We start from the raw sequence: 22146 nt of genomic DNA on the forward strand, positions 1-22146 counted from the left end.
CTATCACCTCCTAAGGGGAATACGTCGAATTACCAATAACTCTGTATATACATAAATTATCGCAAATAGTCACCCCTATCACCTCCTAAGGGGAATACGTCGAATTACCAATAACTCTGTATATACATAAATTATCGCAAATAGTCACCCCTATCACCTCCTAACGGGAATACGTCGAAATACCAATAACCCTGTATATATATATTTATTTGTACTTCTTATGTAACCTTATTACTATTGGGAGATCAGAATAACATGTTTTATTAATTTTATAATTTATCCAGCAAAACACAAAACGCGTAATAAAGTGAAAAAAGCAAAAACATCTCATATATTTAGTGAAATCTAAAATAAACTAAAAATTGCAGGCAATGTTGTTGGAGCCACGGCGAATTGTTGGGCGGGTGTTCCCCATATTGAGTTGGTCGAGAAGATATGATGTAAGGACTGGAATTGGGGATTTGATCGCTGGTATAACAGTAGCCCTTACGTTAATCCCGCAGTCTATTGCTTACGCTTCTCTTGCAGGATTCGAACCACAGGTAAATAAACAATGAGACTGTTGATAACGAACATACAAATAATTTAGATAAGGCTGTCTTGCAAAGGCCTCCTAAGTACGTATATAGTAGTAAGTCTCTTAGTAAAAAAAACAAAATTATACCCGGGCTAAAATGTTATGTGACGATCTTTCTGTATGAGTTTAACATCAAATATTTTATATCAATAACTGTGAAAGTTATTTAAAGTCTTTGTTTTGCCTTGAAATATTTTTTTCGAGGTATAAATAATTTACATACTGTGATAAAGTACAATTGTTCCGATAAGAAAGTGCACTTATATGGCCTCGTTTTTAATTAGAATATTTCAATTTTTATTTATCGTAGTTATCGTAGACGCTTACGTAACAACTTTGGGATTTCTATATTAAATATTTAAGAAAATCCGCTTAAAAAAGAGCTTAGTCGAGAGCCTTACCTATCCAAGATTTACTTAAAGACGTTTTACCTAAAGATAAATTTGAAAATCGAATACACAAATAAATCTTGACGAGATTTCTTGTAAAATAAGTAATGCGTCATATTGTACACAATACATATTTCTGTTTATATTATAAAAACCTAGAAATCTTTCAAAACATAAAAATGTTGTGGTTCGATACAAAATTTAAAAAGAAATTTTGTAATCACATTATGTGTTAAGATCTCTTTGCAATTCTTTTATCTCTAAGTATTACCATTTATATGTCATTTTCAGGGTATTTACCTAAATAGCTTAATGTCTTAACGGCTTATGGAAATAATCATGTGATGCATTTCAGTATAATTTTCGAAATAGCCTTTGCAATTAAAAGTTGATAAACTACTTCGAAGTAAAACAAAATCGTATTTTTTATTTGTTCGACAATCAATGGAACAAATGTACTCCGTCCTACGTTTGTCGAGCAGCAACAAACCTGCTCAGAGGGATTAGGGATTTAATTGGCGGGATCACAGTAGCTTACACTGATGCCGCAAACTATTGTCTACGGGTCGATAGCAAGGTAGAAACACTGATAAACATCGATGGTGCTGATTGCAAACGTTGCCGATTATTTGTTCTTCCGTATTAAATCTAGGCTACTTACGGTATATATTTATATGTCGTTATTTTTATTTTTGATTAGAATTTTATAACTGTTATTTTTGAATCATTTTAAGTATAAAGTTTGCATTAAGCCTTCATCTTAATCATGACACGAAAATCTTGTTTGTACACATAGATACCAAGAAATATACACTTCAAGTTTTAAGAGCTCCGTTTTTAAATGCTTATAAGGTTGTTTAAATCAATTGCTTAGAATATATTTAGCTTAAGTATTTTTTATAAATATAAAGTCCAAATTAGAAGGATATATAATAAGCAAAGGAACTAGCGGGGAAATAACAAAGTTTAAACTTTTATGAAGCTGAATCAGTTAGTTTCAGTTGAGTTCGTCTAATGGATTTTTATCAAGCGTGAGAGTAAGTCTGAGTTTTGAAATACAGGAAAGTTGCTTTACTCATTTTATTTGTTGTTCCTGTTGGCTTTCCAACAGTCTTTACAAAGAAGAGCAAAGGGGTTTAGGAGAAATGCTGCCAAACAAAAACAATTGAATACACGCGTACACGACGATGTACAGAACGCGAGAATTGGCTTTGTCAGATTTTCCCTTCCACCTATCAAATTTATAATTCATACTTAAACCTCAGACTCGAAGGCAGTTGCATTGAATATGTATATTGAAGAAATGTTAAAAAGCAAGAGATCGCTATGCAGCGAAAAGGTCGCCAAAATTGTACGCGTCTTTTTATTGAGAGTGGATATATGTTGTATTTATTTATTTCCTCTGTGTGGTGTACAATAAAAGTATAAAGTGTAAAACTTTAACAATATAATGCTATGTATAACAAGAGTAATAAATTCATACAATATTGTAACGAAGCTATGTTCATATAAAATATCTGCATTTATATACACAGTGTTGGTTATTTAATATATTAAGCGAATAAGGGGATTCCTTTCGTTCTTTATTTCTAACTTCATTTAACAACTGTGTGTCAAACACGAGTTATTAACATTCATGTAATATTTATTTATTATATTATCAAATCTAGTTCTAAAAATATGTATATAGGTTAAAATTTACATACCATTTGTATATTTGTTGAACAAAACACGTCGAGTTATATATTTTAGGTAATAATTTTAATTAAATATCCAGTTACCGACGGAAAATCTTATGTTAATAGTTACCAGTTCATTTCTATGCAAGTTTCAAATTTGCATTTCTTTCTGGTGAAAAACAGCTTTCGTTACTCTTAATTAATAGGAAAATGTTATTTTGCTTGAAGTAAACGTATTTCTTTAAAATATCTGGGATATATTTTTACATATCTAATTTAAATTAAATTTCACAAAATAGTGTAAGTATTTATTTTGATAGACATTTTTAAAGTAAAACTTCTTTAGGGTGCATTATGAGAAAAATTTAAGATGAAATTTCAGTGCAACTTTTTTATACGAAGCAATTGTTACTAGTATTATATTTTTATTTTTATTATGAAGTATAAGTTTAAGATTTTATCTCGAAAGATCCATGAAAAGGATTGAAAGATACTTTCTGCATGTTCAATTTTATTTTATCATCAAAACCTTTCAGTACGGTCTCTACGCGTCATTCGCTGGGGGCTTCGTCTATGCTGTAATGGGCACTTGTCCACAAATAAATATCGGACCAACTGCTTTACTCTCACTCCTTACGTTCACATACACGAATGGTACAAATTCTGACTATGCAGTATTGCTTTGTTTCATTGGTGGTATTATTCAACTTTTTGCTGGCATCGTCCAACTTGGTGAGTTATTTTCTATTGGTTCCTTTTTCATTGTTTTCTATAGATTTTTTTATAAAATATGTAGTTGGACAGTCATATGAGGCACCTGATGGTAAGTGGTCGCAACCGTCCATAATTTTTTTAAAATATTCCTTGATATACAAGGAATTGATTGTAACCTTCGTTCCCAAGGTTGATAGCGCATTGGAAATAGAAGAATAAATAACTTAGTTGTAGTTCAAAAGACTATCATTTTTTTACTTATATTTAAATTTTTGAATATACGATTTTTGACCTAATTTGATTGATCTATTCATATTATTAATAAGCGACTAGCCTCTTATAGTTGTAATTCAAAATGTTTGCAAAAATACATTTTACAATATTTCATTCAAAAATATATTGTTATAAAGAGATATTCCAACGCTATATTGATAATCAACCGGTTATTTTAAATTGAATATATTACACGTTAATTTTATTTTGACTACGCTTGATAATATAACTTAAAATTGCAAGTAGATTGTATGTAATAATATATGAAATAAAGTTTTCTTGCAAATGTCCCTTGGCTTGAAAAGGCTTTTCGTGTTAACGAGTTGGATCCGAAAGTTAAACTTCCACGTTGCTCCAGTTCAATGTTTCAGAATATACAACTTTTGACAGGTTTTCATAAACACAAATAATACACGTGAAATCTTATATACTATGATGAAATTAACTTTTCGCATTTAAAGTATTATTAATAATAATATTCGTTTTAATATTAGTAGCGCGTCCAAAGTAGTCCACTGAATAGAAGAATATATTTTTAGTGGTCGAAAAATTTTTGGGTACTATCCACTCACGAATTACTATTTATAACAAGTAGACGGACTAGGAAATGGGTCGTCCAATGACGCTGTAAAAATTATTGAAAATTCGTTACATCACTAACGCGCACCATTTACGTATGCGACAATATTAGGTAGTATTGTTTTTATAATAAGTGGTGAAAGTGTGGTACCTACCCAAACGAGCTTGCACAAAACTCTACTGCAAAAAATAATACTTTATGTTGGAGTATTTCGGTTTGAAGTTTTAATGAGCCAGTGGAAATAGTCTTGCGCTTACAAGGCAAATATATATTGGACTATATGATGCTCGTGGCTTTGCTCACGTTTAAAAAATTGGTAGTCAGGTGTCAGGAATTCAAAAATTATCAAATTCAATTCAGTGGTTTGGCCGTGAAAACGTAACAGACAGGCAGGCAGACGGGAAATTGATAATGTAACGAGCTGTTTATACTGACGTGTGAGTGAGGGCTTGTTTGCCTTCAAAAAGTGAAATAAGAATCATTTTCTTTAATAAGTTGCGATGCGGAAAAACTCTTGAATATGTGTAAATTTTAAATAAAATACGAGTTATTTTTGAGGTCCAACTTGTTAATACGAGAAATTGAATATAATGTTATAATCATCCATATCTTCTTCAGGTTTCCTCGTAGAGTTTGTATCATTACCGGTTGTATCTGGTTTTACGTCAGCTGCTGCGATCACTATAGCGTCCTCTCAGATCAAAGGTCTCTTAGGTCTTAAATTTAACGCTGAGACTTTCATATCGACATGGCGTGGAGTGTTCTACAATATAGGAAGAACGAGGTTCGAAGATACTCTACTTGGACTATCTTGTTGCATTGTTCTAATGGGAATGAAGGTGAGTGAAGTATTTTATCATATTTTTGTTTCAAATTGTCGTACTGTCGTACTATTAAAATAAATGCTATTTAAATGTATGTATTTGTCGTCAGCATATATATATATAATCTATGTGAAAGCACTTGAGACTAAACCTTGTGAAGTAAACCGATAACAGAATCAAAGCTGTTTGTTTATATGTAGGGGTTATCACCGGAACTAATTATTCAATTATATACAAATTTAATTACATATAAATAAATTAGTTTAATTAATTATTTTGTCTGTTTTTTTATAAATAAATATAACTGCTAGTAGTTGTGATAATACATTATTTACTTATATAATTAGTAGTTAATTGATTTGTAGGAAATAAACAATTTATTAACAAGTATTTTTTTATATTATGTTATTAATAGTAATACCAAAGTAATATAAACGTTCAATTAAATTCGAAAATTACGTTTAATAAAAGAGAGTTTTAGGAGCTTAACCCAGCGATAATGCTACATAGAAAGAATCCAATTTCCATAAAAATGTTCCATTTATGTGTTTCAATTTTAAAGGAGGAAAATAAAACCAATATAACTACGTTTAATAGCCTCATGTAGTGATAGCTACTAGACTATTATACGTCTATTGGAAACATATTCGCTGCAAATAGAGCTTTGATTCTGTTATAGACAAAGTACAAACTATTTTCATAATATAAATTTACGAGTAATTAGTATTTTAATATTGGCGATTAAGCCTGTATGCACTCCACATTGGTTTTATAAATTTATAGAACAATATAAATCAAGAAGCCTTATTAAATAATTGTTTGTTAATAAAACCTCCTTTAATACGAATTTCGAGTGTGAGTTATACTTACACATTTTTTAAATATGGAAATAAACAAAAATAAACTTTATATCAAGTGATATAAAGAACATAATTATCCATCAGTCAAATCGTGACCCTGATTGCAATATAAAGGCATCAAAACATCGTAATCGTGATAGTTAAATTCCGTAATTGACATAAACTACTCACTACCGGTACATTGTTAGCGAATGTTTTCTCAGACGTATTTGAAACTGTCCTTGTCGTTGGGACGCTAACTAATTACATAATGTAACTGCCTCGTGGTCTAGTCGTTAGATTATAAAGTTACAAATCCCGATGTTCTGGGTTCAAAAACCGAGTCGGGTCAGTAAAAAGCTATTTCACCAGACTTGAATAATGATACCATGCTTGAATAAGGAAGTTGTTAGTGTTACGCTTTCATCCCTAGGAAAGTACGTAATGTGTTCCGCCCTGTTAATTCACTTGTTGTGTCGGATTGCCATCCCATTCGATTATGAGACTGAAGTCGTAGAAAGTGCAAGTGTTTGTATAATAGTATGAGCTTTTTTGCTATGGCTGAACTAGATTGGGAAGAGTCTATTCATATATCAATAAAATTTATCTAAATACATACACGAATGAACGCGAATTTATGTTTTCGAGTTGAATGGTTTTGTTTTGAAACATTAATGTTAAAAAATATCATTAAGAGACACGATAATTAATTCTATAGATATAATTGTATAGATAATATTAGTGGTTTAATCATTAAAGTATGAATCATTTGTAAGGTATATTGAATATGAATCGAAATGTTATTAGTAAGAATAAAGTATAAAATCTTTAAGCGTTTAGTTGCTTGTCGAGTTTTCTTAGTATTATCCTACATCTGATACGATCGTGAGTTTATATTTAAATGACTTTTGAATGAGCTAAGAAAAAGCAATATCATTTTTTAAAATAATATTATCTAATATTTGAGTTATTTCTAATAACAGGTTAAGCTAAATAAATTGTTACAATAACTTCGTACTCAAATATTGGTCAAAATATATAATATATAATAATAATTTATAATCACAAATAACTAGTATTTTCTAAATATATTAGTATATATATATATCTCTTGCATAGTTCATGAAAAACAATGAAAACATTACTTAGTATATAATAAGTTTTAAAATACGAAGACGATAAATTAACTTATTTTATAAATGGAGAGTTATTCGCAGATCACTAGAACAATATAAAGGCATTTGTGAACTAAACGCAATACCAATTCCACATTGGCTAATTCCGACACATATTAAACTCTGTCGAGGACTATAATTGCCCGTTCCATTGTTTGTAGACACTAGTTTTACAACTGGTTACATCTCAATTCCCCGACTCCACTTAATAACTTCGTTGTATCGCAGATCACGTCATTACTGGAAGTGGCGTTGTATTTCAAGTATAATCGTACATTTGTAATAACCCGGCTAATGGTATTTTATTCTTGTTTTATATGAAAAGTAAATAATATGTATATTAATAGTTGGTTGGGTTTACAAATATAGCGCGTATTATAGATACATTTTTGAACTGTACTCTTATGCCATTTTATAATGATTTTAGTTCCGTGCAAATATCTGTGTTGCAACACGAATAAAAAGTAATTGCTCTTGCTCTTTCCGGATTATTGTTATGGCAGCAACTTTGTGAACTTGTATTGCCACGTCGGTTCAGAACTTTGCTTGAATACGTAACAGGGATGTCTCTAGTGCTTTACTGTGTTTCAGTGTGATGTTTGAAAGTTAATATTTATCAGATGTTATTAATTTATGCAATATACGAATGAATCGCTAGCGGTTTACTTAATTCAAATTGGTTTTGGAATCGTCATTTTAAAGGATTAAATTAAATTTAAAGCTACTACCGTATTAAAGTAAATGATTAATTTTATTATAAAAGAGAAAACATCCCCTTTAGAAGGTCGAATTGACATTTGAGACTTGAGACGGAAACCTGGTGTTACAAGAAACCTGCATACTGGAACATAAGTATACACTAACCCGCACTGTAGAATCATGGTGGATTAAGCTACAAACCTTCTCCAAGGAATATGGAAGGGAAGTTCCCTTAGGGAACGCATTAGCCGAGTAGTATTTACTAAAGTATAATTAATTGATATTAATATATTCTATTGTATTTTAATTATAATTATTATGCATTGATATATAGATTATTAATTTGTATTCTTTTACATTGTTTAACTTTGTTAATTTGCTTTTGTTGGAATATTCATTTTTTACTTACGTCAGAAGGTTGTCAAAAACTTTACTCACTCGAATCTCATAAAAGTCATAATTGTAAAATATGTATAGGTCTATTTAGTCAGTGATTATTCGTCTAAATTCGTCATAATATAATAAACAATAAATTATTTATAATTTAATTTAATACATCTTTTTCATTGTTTTAATACAGAACTACAAAAATGTTAAAAAAGCCTGACTGTTGGCGTATTTCTAGAGTCTTCAATTTAGATAATTCTTTTATCCGGTTGTATATAAAACATATACTTAGATTTTACAATTCAATAACACTAGGGTTTCATCTATCCATCCAGGATTAAACAACATATTTACGTGCTCATTATAATTCAAGGGTTACATTTAACCATCGAGGAATTCACGACATGCTTTGGATGGACTATGGGACCGAAACATGTCGACTAATCCTCGATACATAACTTAAGTGGTAAATAATCACTATGCTATGTTCATAACTGATCGAATTATATAGATTGAAGCGTCAATAGCGCAATGGAATACGATGTAAAGATTACTACAAAAATATTATATCAACGATGAACAAGAACTTAGATTTTATTACTAAATGATAAATTATACTTATTCCATAATAATAAGCGTTCAGCAGTACTACAATCAAATATTCGCAAAGTAACTCTCATCGGTAATATGGAATCATAAATTACCTAGAGCATTGTGCTCCTAAACCTGTAACAGCTGTCACAGATTGCCATACAATGAACGGAATATTCTAGCGGTGCGAGTAAGAGCGCGTGTACACTGTTTTAATTAGTTAATATTTGCTACGTATGGTAAATCCGGATTTAGTTCGTTTCTAAATGTTTAAGCTTAACTAAAAACATTATGCTCTATGCAGTCGTTTTAATTATATTACGCTAGATGTTTTACATATGTAATGTGATTTATGTATTATATATATATGTATATAATTATATATATATTTGTAGTTATTTAAGGTAATTGTTCTATAAAGATGACTGAACTACGTGGAATAGAACTAGGTCGCGCCTTTACTCGTTACAGCATTTCTTCGCCACGTCATATAATTTTATAGACTTTTATATAAACTGAGGTTTATATATAAGTTTTATAGTAGTTACGTGCTATCGTTTGCATTGAATTTGGATGTAAATATATAGCAATTTATTAATCTTATGAGTATACACTATATACTATGGTATTCACTTGGTGCATTGTGAATGGCTGGGTAGGATCATCCTACTTTTCAGATATTCTTCTGCCAAACAGCAATACGTAGTATTATTTTATTCCGGTTTAAAGGGAGAATGAGAGTAATATCAGTCATAAGGGATATAACATCTTAGCTCTTAAAATTGACGGTTAATATTTCCAACAGCGCTAATGTCTATGGGCGGTAGTGACCACTTAGCATCAGGTGGACCATTTGTACGTCTACCTACCGATTTTTATATAAAAAAATGATAGCGGCCAAATAATATCTATATATTTTGACTATTAATGGTGGGTGGAATAGCCATGAACTGCCAAAGGGGCCACCTTATGGTAAGTGGCCACCATAAATAATTTTCCCGTTGTTGGTGTACGGTGTTTATAATATGATGTATAAATGAAAAAAAATCCGAACTTAAAATTAAGAACTTTTTAGCGTAATTCACGTGTCCAATAAATTGAGCAAGTGATAAATTATGCTTTAACCGTCTCAATGAAATGTTCTAGGCTCTAAAGGATATTCGTTTGAAAGATCCACAAGACGAGAAGAGTGGACGCATACTTGTACTACAACGCAGCCTTTGGTTCGCGGGCGTTTCGCGAAACGCCATTATCGTCGTGATCGCGTCTGTTGTGGCCTTCTTCGTGCACGAAGACAAAGATAATCCTTTGATACTTACTGGTGAGCCGCTATTTTTGATACTATTTTTGATAATCTACGTTTTGTTATTAAATATTATCACAAACTTTCTACTTAAATGTTATTAAAATGAAACTTATAACACTCAAGTTCTACGGTGAATATTTTTTAAGTGCTTATATAGACAGAAAGTTTATGACTGATCTTAAGCTTTAACACACTGGCAATACCAGGTACCATTGTCTAATGGCATAACTATTCACAAGTAATATTAATACTGATCATACCTGCGTTTTGGCGTATTTTAGAACAGTCATCAATTTAAATAATTATTTCATCCGGTGTCTAAAATATGTACTTATATCTTCCAACTAAATATTAAGGGTTTCGTCTATCCATCGAGGAATTCACGACATGCTTCGGAAGGACTATGAGACCGAAACATATCGACTAAACTTTGATGCATTTATGAAATGAGTATGATGACCATAGACCACTAACTGAATGCATGACATGAGCATGATGACGTTATGTACGTTAGTGGTCTATGGTCATTATGCTTAAAACTGATCGAATTAAATCGAATTAGATCGATGTTAAAAGTCGCAGGATAGATCACCCTTGGGCTATTGTCGTAAATAGAAATATTGGTAATTCCTTAATTAATTTGGGGCATTGCTACTATTCTTATTTGAAAAAAAAAAATAGTTGGTATAAATTGTATTGTCATCACTATTAAATTCTTAGTCGTAATTAACTACTATTTACGCTAAATACTGACTATTCCTACACAGTCATTTAGCTTAGATTAAACTTACTCTGATATTATATACTTCTGGTGTACTGTCGAATTACAATTTGACATACATCATTTTACTAATTGTTATATTCCTCACATAAATCTGCTGATTTGGTGAATTGAGTCACGTCTATTTTGAATAAAAAGTTAGAAAATCTTTTTGAAAAAACTTTATATTCCGCTGAGTTTGTGGACACAGGAGAAACGCAAACAATATAGTTTCAGTAATTTCCGGGTGCTGCGTGCAACAACAGACGGACAATCTTTATTCAAATTGTATTTCTGGTCTTTGAATCAAATATAATACGACTCGTTTTCCATCGTCGTTGAAATTATATTATTACTCAAAGTGTATAAATTAATTAATTATTTCATGTCTCTTCGCAAGTTAATGTTTACGCTTCTTTAAGTTAATGTTTACATAAAGTATTTAGCATAATCAAGTTGCAATAGTTATTAGCTTCGACTATATTTTATAATGGCTTCTGAACGATATGGTATTCTGTCATAATTGATACTGACTGACTTAATTGATACTTTTAAAAATCTTAACAACACATGTCTTGTAAGGGATTACAGTTTGAGTTATGTAGTGTTTTGATTACATACTAACAAATTGGTACGCTATCAAAAGTTTACAAGTAACTTCCTCATAAACGTCAAAAGTTACTTATGTAAACTTTGTCATGTAATTGTTTAGTTTATAAAGGTGAAGTTAAACAGACTCAAAACATTTTGGTGCTATGAATTCCGCTAATTGCACTTATAATATATTTGGTGAGGGATACCCACTTATGAAAGAACTTAAATAATCATATAATCCTCATTTGATTTATTTAATGAGATGTGATAAATTTATGGGCCTCGTAAATTATGATAAATGGCTTTTGACAGTTTCAGTTCGTAGCTCTACTGTTATTTATGGTCAGTTTGACACTTTTGGTTTACAAATGATTAGGGAAATTTCTCTATAGTAAATTTTAAAGGTACTTATTAAGTATTGGGACGATTTATAGTACTATGTACTATAAATACATTATAGTACATTTAAGTAGGTTTTTATAAGAACTTTTGAATTATAATTATACAGGATTATATTAAACTAGCTACCCATCAGACACTATTATTTTTCCCGACGTCTTTAATAGTCATCGTTGAATTTAGTCAATTTCCACAAAATTTCAGTCAACTATACATCATGAATTACATTAAAATGGAGAATGCTGCATGAAAATGCTTACGGTAGCTTTTGATCTATCGCGTTCAGACAGACAGACGCGATGACGGCAGACTTTATTATTATAATATTGTGATCTAAAGCTATTATTGGTTTCGAAGATAGATTCTCCTGAGAAGATCCAGAGATCTGGCAAGAATATCAATAAATACTCTTTTGCACAATTTTATTTACATTTATGTGAATCATATACAATTTAATTAAATATAAATATATCAGTCCCGAAAATTAACTCAAACTCAAATTCCTTTGTTCAATATAGAAGCATTACACTTACTTATTGATAGTCAAATGAAACACTACCACCGGTTCGGAAAAGGAAACGCCCTGACCTGAGAACACAAACACAAACACTTACTGCACATTTTTTAACATTTATGTGATCTTGTGTTGTGTGGTAACGTTATTTTAACTAATAAGCTTAAAATTACTTTTCGTGTTTATCACTGATACCTATCAAAATGATCAATGTTATTATGTACGGTGTAATTGTATAGGCTTAAGTGTTTGTGACTACATAATTTTTTTTAATTATCGGTATCAATTACATTCTCTCTCTCTCAGCCGAAGGACGTCCATTGCTGGACATAGGCCTCCCCCAAAGATCGTCACAACGGCCAGTCTTGTGTGTTAATAAATTGCAAATCTATTAAGGATATTAATTTGACGGATAGGAACAAATGATGACTATAAAAGAAATGATATGGTTTTATTTTTATTGAGATGAATGAATGTATTCTGCTGGTAAATAGCAATACTTTGTATTTTTGTGTTTAGGTTTACATGCAGAGATAGGCAATTCAATTATATACACAAAGGACATGATTATTTAGATTCCATGGTCGATGGTGCATTCGTGGTGTACGAAGTAGGTTGTATTTGTAACAGTACTTAAAATATAATTATACTAGTTTTTGCCCTTAATTTCGACCGCGTGTTAAACGGAACGGTCGTTAGTTTTAGGTTCAAAAAAGTCAATGCCTATGTTCCTCCCTCTAGTTCAAGCTTGCTTTGTACAAAATTATATTAAATCCGGTTCTGTAGTTAAGTCGTGAAAGCGTAACAGACAGACTGACAGAGTTACTTTGCATCTATAATGTTGTAATATTTGCCGTTAGAATCTATATATATTATAAAAAGTGTTTTAGTTTTTTTCTTTCCTATGGCAAAGGCAAATCAATTCAGCAAATGTATTTGGGAACATGAAAATTCATATAACATGTTTTTTTTGTCAATAATGATTATGATCGTAATCGATGATTGGGCGAACACTGGGCGAGTACACGGACAGAAAAACATTATTCGATATGTTTTAATAATATTAAGTTAGACAAAGTAGTAAGAACTAAATATTTTATAAAATAAAATTCATTTTTATTACATTCTTACAAGAACCACAAAGCAATTCAGCAAAACTTTACAAAAGTGGCGCCTTATGTGCCACCTCGTATATCGGCGATAATGTTACATTAGGTGCTGCTAGTCATGTAAAGACGTAGTCAGCTGCATAACGTTATATGTAACAAAGTAGATCTTTAGCTATGTACGAATATAAGCGGGAGAACAGATATTATATAAGCTCTTTAATGGTCTTAGCCTATAATAAGGCGGATGTAACAATTTATCAACAAAAGTATGACACGTCCGGCGATTTAGTGCTGTTGCAAGTTGCTGCATTGTGGTGATCTATTTCGATTGTATCTTCTGAATTTATAGCTTCATATTATCCTATATTCACACTCAGTTGCGTTCATCACAAGCTATGATGGGCGCTACACAGTACAAGTGTCATGTGGCCACATGACTATATTTGCGTGAACTTTAAATATAAATGGGCAATAGTTTTTCCAGGGAACTTTAGAAAATTTATATAATCTCCAGTAAAGAACGACTTTTTTCATAATGTATATAATTATAATTCGGTATAAGTCTTACTATGACCAGTACCAATGAAAATCTTATTAATCTTATGTAGAGACTTGGTGTACAGAGAGACAGACAGATATATAGTTCTTTATTTAAAAATTGATAACCAATTATAGATAGAACTAGGTCTTTTATTTTTCTTTTGAGTTGTATTTAACATTGTGGTATTTACAAGACCGATTAGTCGATTGAAATTGTCTGTAATTGTTTTGAGTAATTACCCAGTTCAAGGTATAAGCAAAAAACAGTAAAAACTTTTTGTTTTACTATGATGTCATTGAGAAAAGGAAGAAAAAGGATTTAATAGAATTGCTGTTATATTTCAGCAGATTAAAGATTAAATATTTTATTCGGGTGATTACCTATTTCACATCTTACATATTTAAATGTTCTTCTTATGCACTTACATGTATGAAGTTCCACCAGAGCTAATATGGCCCAGTGGCTAGTGCATGTGATTCAAATCGTTGCGGGTTCTATCTGAATATTCATGTTCTTAATTCTTGTTTATAATTTTATTAATCTCATGTTCAGTGGTGAAGAAGCTTTACACCGTGTAAAAATTTCCATGTGTTACATAAAATTTGTCACACGTGCTTAGCACTGGAACATTCGTAAACTTTACTTTACTGTACCTACGTATAGTACGTAGAAATAACTAGAAATTATTGTTACATGTATATAAAACTTTAATCGCAATCTATATTGTAATCTATATAGTGAACTAAACTTTCTCTAGCATTCAGAAGTTTAAGTGTTATGTAAAATCAGTTGATATATGACGTTATTTCAGTACAAGAAAAATGGCAACCAGATGTTAAAAATTATTTACGGTTTGATTCAAGAGCTGCACTGAGCTGTCACATAACTGTGATATATTATGTTCACATTCTGCGAAGTTATTTTGCTTCTTGTACAAGTGCTACGTGATCAATTGCATTTTGATGTAAAACATTACTGCGTTGTGTTCTTTAAATTACGTACAAGTTCTCGTTAAGTATGCTAACAAATTATAATAGTGTATAATGCTTCATCTAATAATCAGCCTGTAAATTTCCCACTGCTGGGCTAAGACCTCCTCTCCCGTTGAGGAGAAGGTATGGAGCATATTCCACCACGCTGCTCCAATGCGGGTTGGTGGAATACACATGTGGCAGAATTTCGTTGAAATTAGACACATGCAGGTTTCCTCACGATGTTTTCCTTCACCGCCGAGCACGAGATGAATTATAAACAAATTAAGCACATGTAAATTCAGTGGTGCCTGCCTAGGTTTGAACCCGAAATCATCGGTTAAGATGCACGCGTTCTAACCACTGGGCCATCTGGGCTCAATGCTTCATCTACACCTATGGAAATTTGTTTATAGTCCAACTTAAATCCACTACTAATAAGTATTAGGCACAATCGGAGGAGGAAGGTGAAGTATTCGAAATTTCGTATGTAAATATAAAAAAAAAAAACCCTTCTTTCAATGACATATCCCACATTTATGTTATTGCTGTTATAATGTAATAATATTTGAATACTGAATTTATAAAGGCAAGCAATTTAAACTCATAAGTTAAAGGTGACGGATTGATTTTAGTCTCATCAACCCGAACACGTGGCGTAACGATAAACCGTATAAATATAGACATAAACACGTGAGCTAAACGATAGACTACTTATAGCCAGATTTCATTTTCGCTTCATTTGCTTTATAATAATGGTGAATATACACACACATACATATATACACCACTCGTGTAGTTCATTAAGAAAGAAAATTATATGATATGAATATATTTAATACCCTATAGCATTCAGGAGTAATATAGCTTTTTTAATATTACAAATCAGTGAATTTTCTTTTAGAATTTGATCATTAATACCGTAGATTACCCCATTACATTCAGAGGAAGAAATTATACCTATTTATAATATTAGTAAGAGGTCAGGGCGATCGCTTGAATGCTGTTGGCTAAAATTATGTGGCAAACAGTTTTTAATCTCAGACAGATATACTATATAACAACACATTTATATATATATAATATAATAACTACATCATATCTCTGTATATTTCCAAGTATGCGTTTATTTCTTTACTTAAATACTTGACGTACTTGAAGTTTATAAATAAATATAATATTAACAGGAACATTGTAAAGGTGTTTGTATAATTTCCGCATGATTGATTCTTTTGATATGAAAGAATTAAAATTGATTTTATAAAATGTCTTCAAGAAATATATGTTGTTTAACAAAAATGATACTTAAGAGAAATATATCTCAAAGATATTCGAGTTCTTCTTAATATATTTCTTTGCTAAATTGTACCAGAATAATTTTGTATACGTTTCGAGTATAATTTGTGTCTGCTGTGTACTTTTTCGGTAAAAAAGTTTTTACTCAAAAGTTCAATCGATTTATAATTATAATATTAAGACATAATTAAGTTTTCATTTTTGATACTGCAGTTATTTATACAACAATTACCATACTAATTAGTATTGTTTCAAAGTCTGTCAAAAAGACGATAATAGTTTGACTAGTTATAACCCATATACAAACTATGTTTTCAATGAAATCGATCGAATAACCTAAAGTAATAAAAAAGTAACAGCCTATAAAACCTTTACTCTCTCGGGGAAGCCTTAGAGTTTATTTCACCATGATCCTCCAATGCGGATGGTGTCAAATTGGGCAGAATTTCATCTGATACATTTAGGTTTCATCGCGATGTTTTCCTTTACTTTTGAGCAGGAAATGAATACAAACGCAACAAAGCATATGAAAATTTGTAAGGTTTACCCGGATTTGAATCTATAGTCTTTGGCTAAATATCACGTGTTTTAAAAACTGGTCCATATCGGCTCAAGTAACGCACGGAATGGTTCAAATTGAATAAGATTTTTCTATATTTATTCATATTATAGCGGTCGTATAGATTGTACATTTGTCATATAAATAATGGAGCGCATATCCGCCTGTAGGAAATAGAATCTTATAGATATTTACAGACCATTACATTTTGTTTTTCATTTGATTAATAGATCGAAACTTTGCAATCGGCTTGGTACATTTATTCCATTTATAGTGAAATATTCGTATATATTTTATTTGGAGTGGTGAGATTCAACGTCAGTACTAATACGATAAAGAATTATCAATATACACCAAGAAGTATACCTTATTGGAACCTTTCAAAAATAATAAAAAGCGATTATTATCTTTAAAAAAAATATGTTTTTATTTTATGTGTGTTGTGAAAGGTGTTATATATATAACGAACTGTTATCTAGCAATGTAATAGGATGGTTATCCATAAGTTATAACATATTTTAGCTAGTTTTTTAATTTTACAATTTAAGTAGACAGACGGGCAGAGGGGCTACTTGAATTAATCTCCAGTGCCCATAGACATGGGCGTCATAATTTTTTTTATAATTGCGTACATCGCTATTGCGTCTCCATAACTAGGGTCCATAACATAGATGTTATGTCCATTGTGCATGTAGTTACACTGTCTTTCTCAACCTTCAAATCGAATCTCAACTATATTAAGTTCTTCGGCCTGACTAGAATATATGATGAGGCAGGCTTGCAAAAAGCCCTACCACCAATTATATATTAAAAATTAGTCTTAGAGCTACCTGAGTATAAGTATGAGCTTTTAGGTCTCGTTAAAAGCTTCTATATTTTAACAAAAACATTTCATAAATTCTAAAATACGGTACTATAAATTTTATAAGAAGTTTTAGTTCTTTTAATTTGTGCATTACATTACGACATTATAAAGATTAAATGCTAAAGAGATTACTAAAATACTTGAATTCTGAGCTCTGTCTGTTCATGATATTATTTATTTAATATAATACTAGTGGGTCGCACATGAGACTTCTCGTTTATTCAACAGATTTTTACAAATTTCGAAATCTATGACAGTTTTTTTTTTTATTTAATTTCATTTTAAGCTGACGACGTCTGTTCGCACTTACTTACGTAGTGAATTTTATTATTAAAAAGGGTCAGTAAAGCATTATATTATTTCTGTTGAACTGTTTCAAACATGCTGATATAATGCTATATTGTCTGGTAAAAAAATAGTTATAAATAAATTCTATTGTTATATTGTTAAAAAAAACTCAGCGTTTTTGCCAACAATCTTCGGATATGATCCTCGTGTTCTATCCACCGGGTCACATCGAATGAATCTAATGAATAGTTAGTTATCCTTCATTGTCTTTGCAGGTAATATAACGCCGGGATTGCCGAAACCACAGCTTCCCCCATTCTACACTATGATTGGAAATACGACAGTTTCCGCGGGTGAGATGTTCTCACACCTCGGCTCAGGACTTCTGGTGGTCCCTCTCGTTGGTATCATATCAAACGTTGCCATTGCGAAAGCTTTCTGTAAGTACATCTATTTATTTGTTTAACATATCTAATATCATATAAGAAGCAAGCATATCCCTTGAAGATAAATATCTTATGATTTAATAAAGCACCCAAACAAGCAGAAAGAAAAAATAATTTAAGCAAATAAATAAAAGGTACACGTATAAAAATCTAGAAAACAATATAAGATGGAATCATTTATATCTTCCGTTACATAGAGCTATACTTTAAAAGCGATCATATAATTGAATTATATTGTCATTCATGATGTAGTGTTATAGCGAATATCTAAACAGATGTAGTAAATAGCTTGTTGGATTTGTTTAAAAAATGTGTAACTTTGGGTACATGACGGTATCTTAATCTTATATCGCTCGATTTTGTTTTGCAAGTAGGTACAAATTAGTATATTACTATATACTAGTAAATGTTTAATTCGAACTTGTTACTTTTCAACAATTGACTTGTTAAAATAGATCTTAATGACTAAGCTCAGAACTAACAATATACACGTTTGTATATAAACATCAAGAGCCCAAGATTAGATTGGTTAGGTTATTACATGCTAAGAGATTGAATATCGCGTATGTTAACAATTGTGTACAACGTTTAATAACCTACAATATTGTGTCCTTATTTTGAAGACTAGCAAATGCTTACTATAAATATAATTTGTTTCAATTCGTGTTTAGTTAAATAGGAATTTCAATACGTTCTCTCTGTTTTTGCCTCATTCACATTATGAAATAAACTTACGAAGCTCTTAATTTCTTTTGAATTTAAAATACTTTTAACATGAAAGTCGTCTTAAGTTAAAAGAGTAAAGTAACGTTGAGTAAACGATGAAAACGTTTGGAACGACTTGAGTGGTCTTTGGTTATGCTTACTAATTAACAACGGTAATGAGACGTCGTACAGCGAATCGAATAAATCAGTATTTATTTCTAAGGCTGTAAAGTATAATATTGTGTATGATCGTTGCGTATAGATCGTTCCTATTTGCGATGTATAAATCGTCGTGGGATAAAAAAGGCTCAAAATTTATTTTTAATTTTATTTAATAAATATAATTAAATTAATAAATTATGTTAACAGGCTTTATAGAAAAATATAATTGAAACGAGTGGTCAAAAATTCTGAATATATTCAATTTAATATGCCTTCATGTTTTATTAAAAGAGTTACTGTACCTCTTTTGATAACTTAAAAGAGAACATATTATAGTTTTACAAAGAGCTGGTAAAATGCATACAGAGCGCGAAAAGGTGACTCAAATTGCAGAAACGAATTATGACCAACACACTCCATTAAAAGTAGCTCGAGGCGCACATGTTCTGAGTTTGATCGAAACATACACACACTTTACACAAAACTAGTCCTTATTACATTCTACGTAGTGCACATAGCAGTGGAATATTTATTGTCTAAGATAGTTCATCGCTCTGGAGTTACTGCTGCGATATTTTTATAGGCGAATAACAATTTGTCGTAGTAATATCTAATGCTGATATATACAAAACTTGGAACATTCCGAAGATTCTAAAATAAGTAGACTTGTGTTTACGTTGTTTTAAAGTGTTTTATTTGTTCTAGAGCTATATATTGTCCTTTATGTTTGTTTAACGTGTTGTTACGTTATATTTTATTACATCTATATTCAACTTTAATGGTATCAACTTTTTATTCAAACTATATAAACTTACTTACGTATATTTGTATACGTACTCCATTTGTGGGTTACAGAATACATAAAAACTTAAATGCTTATTGTATGATACGGGAAATATTTATCCATTAAAATTATACAATTTTGATGAAACTTTAACTAATTTATCTATAATATATTTGTATATATGTAATCAATGAGATAAATTTGGTAAACATGAGGTAATCTAAATAAAATTCTAAGCATAGGCCAGTCACATAACTAGTTGCTAGTTTACTCATTGACACTTATTTAATTCGAGTATAGGATGTATTTTAGTTGTAACTTTTAATATTCTCATAACGATCCAATCTAGTTAAATTCAGTTTATCGTTTGCATTCAAAAATCGTAACAAATTTTATTTGCAATAGCTATGGTAATAAAATTCAAGCTTTTGCATAGCGTTGCAATATTCATAAGGTGACTGTAAGGTATACAACGAATATATCCATCACCATCGGAGTGGCTAGCATTTATTCCCGAGAAGAGTTCATAAAATATATAGCTTTTCGTCTTTGGACATTGATTTAGATCTAGCATAACGTTTTAATAGAAAAACTACTTCAGCTACATGTATAAAAAAATACTGATCCCACTTGGTTAATTTTTTATTGTTATTTAATTAATAAATATTTTCCATTTCCGTATTAAAATAAAATCTAACGTTCAATCATTCTGTGATTTTCAATAATTTTTTCGCCGTATATAAATATTTCTTAATTATATTTACTTATTTTATAGTATTAAACTGATTATGATGGACAAAGTGAACTCCGATTGTATTTACCTTCATTTATTTTTATACTTAGTAGAAGAGAAATTGTATGATTTAGCATGCTTCACACATTTTCTATGCAACAGAGTACGTATTTTTTATAGGTGCGAAGTTGACATAAGCTCATTATGTCAACGTAGTCGAAGAGAAAACTGCTGACCCGTGCGCTCTCTAGACAAGGGCTATAAGAGATGTACTAAAACTTTGATATTTAAAATATTTGTGCCTCTAAAATGTCAGAAAATCCAGCCAGATTTGAACGCTTAAAATGTGTAATGAATTGTTTTGTCACAAAACATTTATCCATGTCGCAATATTTTAATAATGTATTAAACCTTACGATACTTTTATTATATACATCTTGCAACTTGGATATGCTTATACACATTACATACATTATTTTGAATTTGGTGCGATATTTTAATAATTATAATATTTTAATATCTATTTTAAAAAAAAGATGATGATGCACCCCATGATCTTTTTGAAGTGATAACTTCTAATTGGGAGTAAAACGCTTCGTTACGTAACGCGTTACGGCGCCAGTCTGTCTGGCTTCCCTATCTCTCAAGCTTACGGCAGCGGTAGGCAGGCTCCTCCTCTTTCACTCTAACACACTTCTGTCGGGCCTCCCGAGACGCATATGTCTTTTTTAAACCTTAATTTAGCCTGTGCACAGGGACTGGGTCGGAAAGGCTAGATGGTAATATATTAAATTGGTATCTAATAATTTTGAACAGATGTAAAGTTATAATGGGGCGACAAAGTATACAAAATTACTCATCCCGATAATAGCTAAATTATCTTTAATGTACGCGCTAATGCCTACGGCCCTAAAATTGAAGCTCGTATAATCGTATTGGTAAATATTATAGTTTGATCATTTTAGAATAAAAGATAAACATAAAACAAAACACAAACAATTATTATTTATTACGTAAAAATAAAGAGAATTTCTGAAATCCTTTTGCCTTGGCTTTGAAGAATTATCAACTTTTTTTGTAATTTTTGTTCTGTTGGGTTAGTGGACCGAATTAACTTTCAATTGTTCTAACTCACAAAAAAAAATGTAACAAATATATTTAAAGTTAATATGTTACGAACGTAAGTGAAAAATAGTGGAGGGTGTACTTAATACTGTTTAACTAAAATATTACTGAACCAGGTTAGGGTGACACAAACACGTTACGATGTCGTGACTGGAAATCGTGTAATGCTGCGATGCCGTGTCGTGGAAACTAACATTGCACATTGTAAAAGTTCACGTCACGTCATCGTAACGTGTTACATTTGCACGGCTTGATTTCGTTG

The 22146-nt window shown here is 30.8% G+C and overlaps 1 protein-coding gene across 1 annotated transcript in view; it reads left to right on the top strand.

The window, feature by feature from the left end:
• Positions 1-370: 370 nt before the first annotated feature.
• The window catches only part of LOC113395003 (sodium-independent sulfate anion transporter-like), a 60043-nt gene continuing 38267 nt past the window's right edge, over positions 371-22146 (top strand). Inside the window, exons 1-5 of the mRNA XM_064215868.1 lie at positions 371-542; positions 3182-3377; positions 4831-5051; positions 9874-10048; positions 18205-18369. Of these exons, the coding sequence (XP_064071938.1) occupies positions 372-542; positions 3182-3377; positions 4831-5051; positions 9874-10048; positions 18205-18369 (928 nt within the window). The 5' untranslated portion in view covers position 371. The remainder of the gene's footprint in view (positions 543-3181; positions 3378-4830; positions 5052-9873; positions 10049-18204; positions 18370-22146) is intronic.

This window comes from Vanessa tameamea, chromosome 9, assembly GCF_037043105.1.
Source record: "Vanessa tameamea isolate UH-Manoa-2023 chromosome 9, ilVanTame1 primary haplotype, whole genome shotgun sequence".
In the NCBI taxonomy this organism is placed as follows: Eukaryota; Metazoa; Arthropoda; class Insecta; order Lepidoptera; family Nymphalidae; genus Vanessa; species Vanessa tameamea.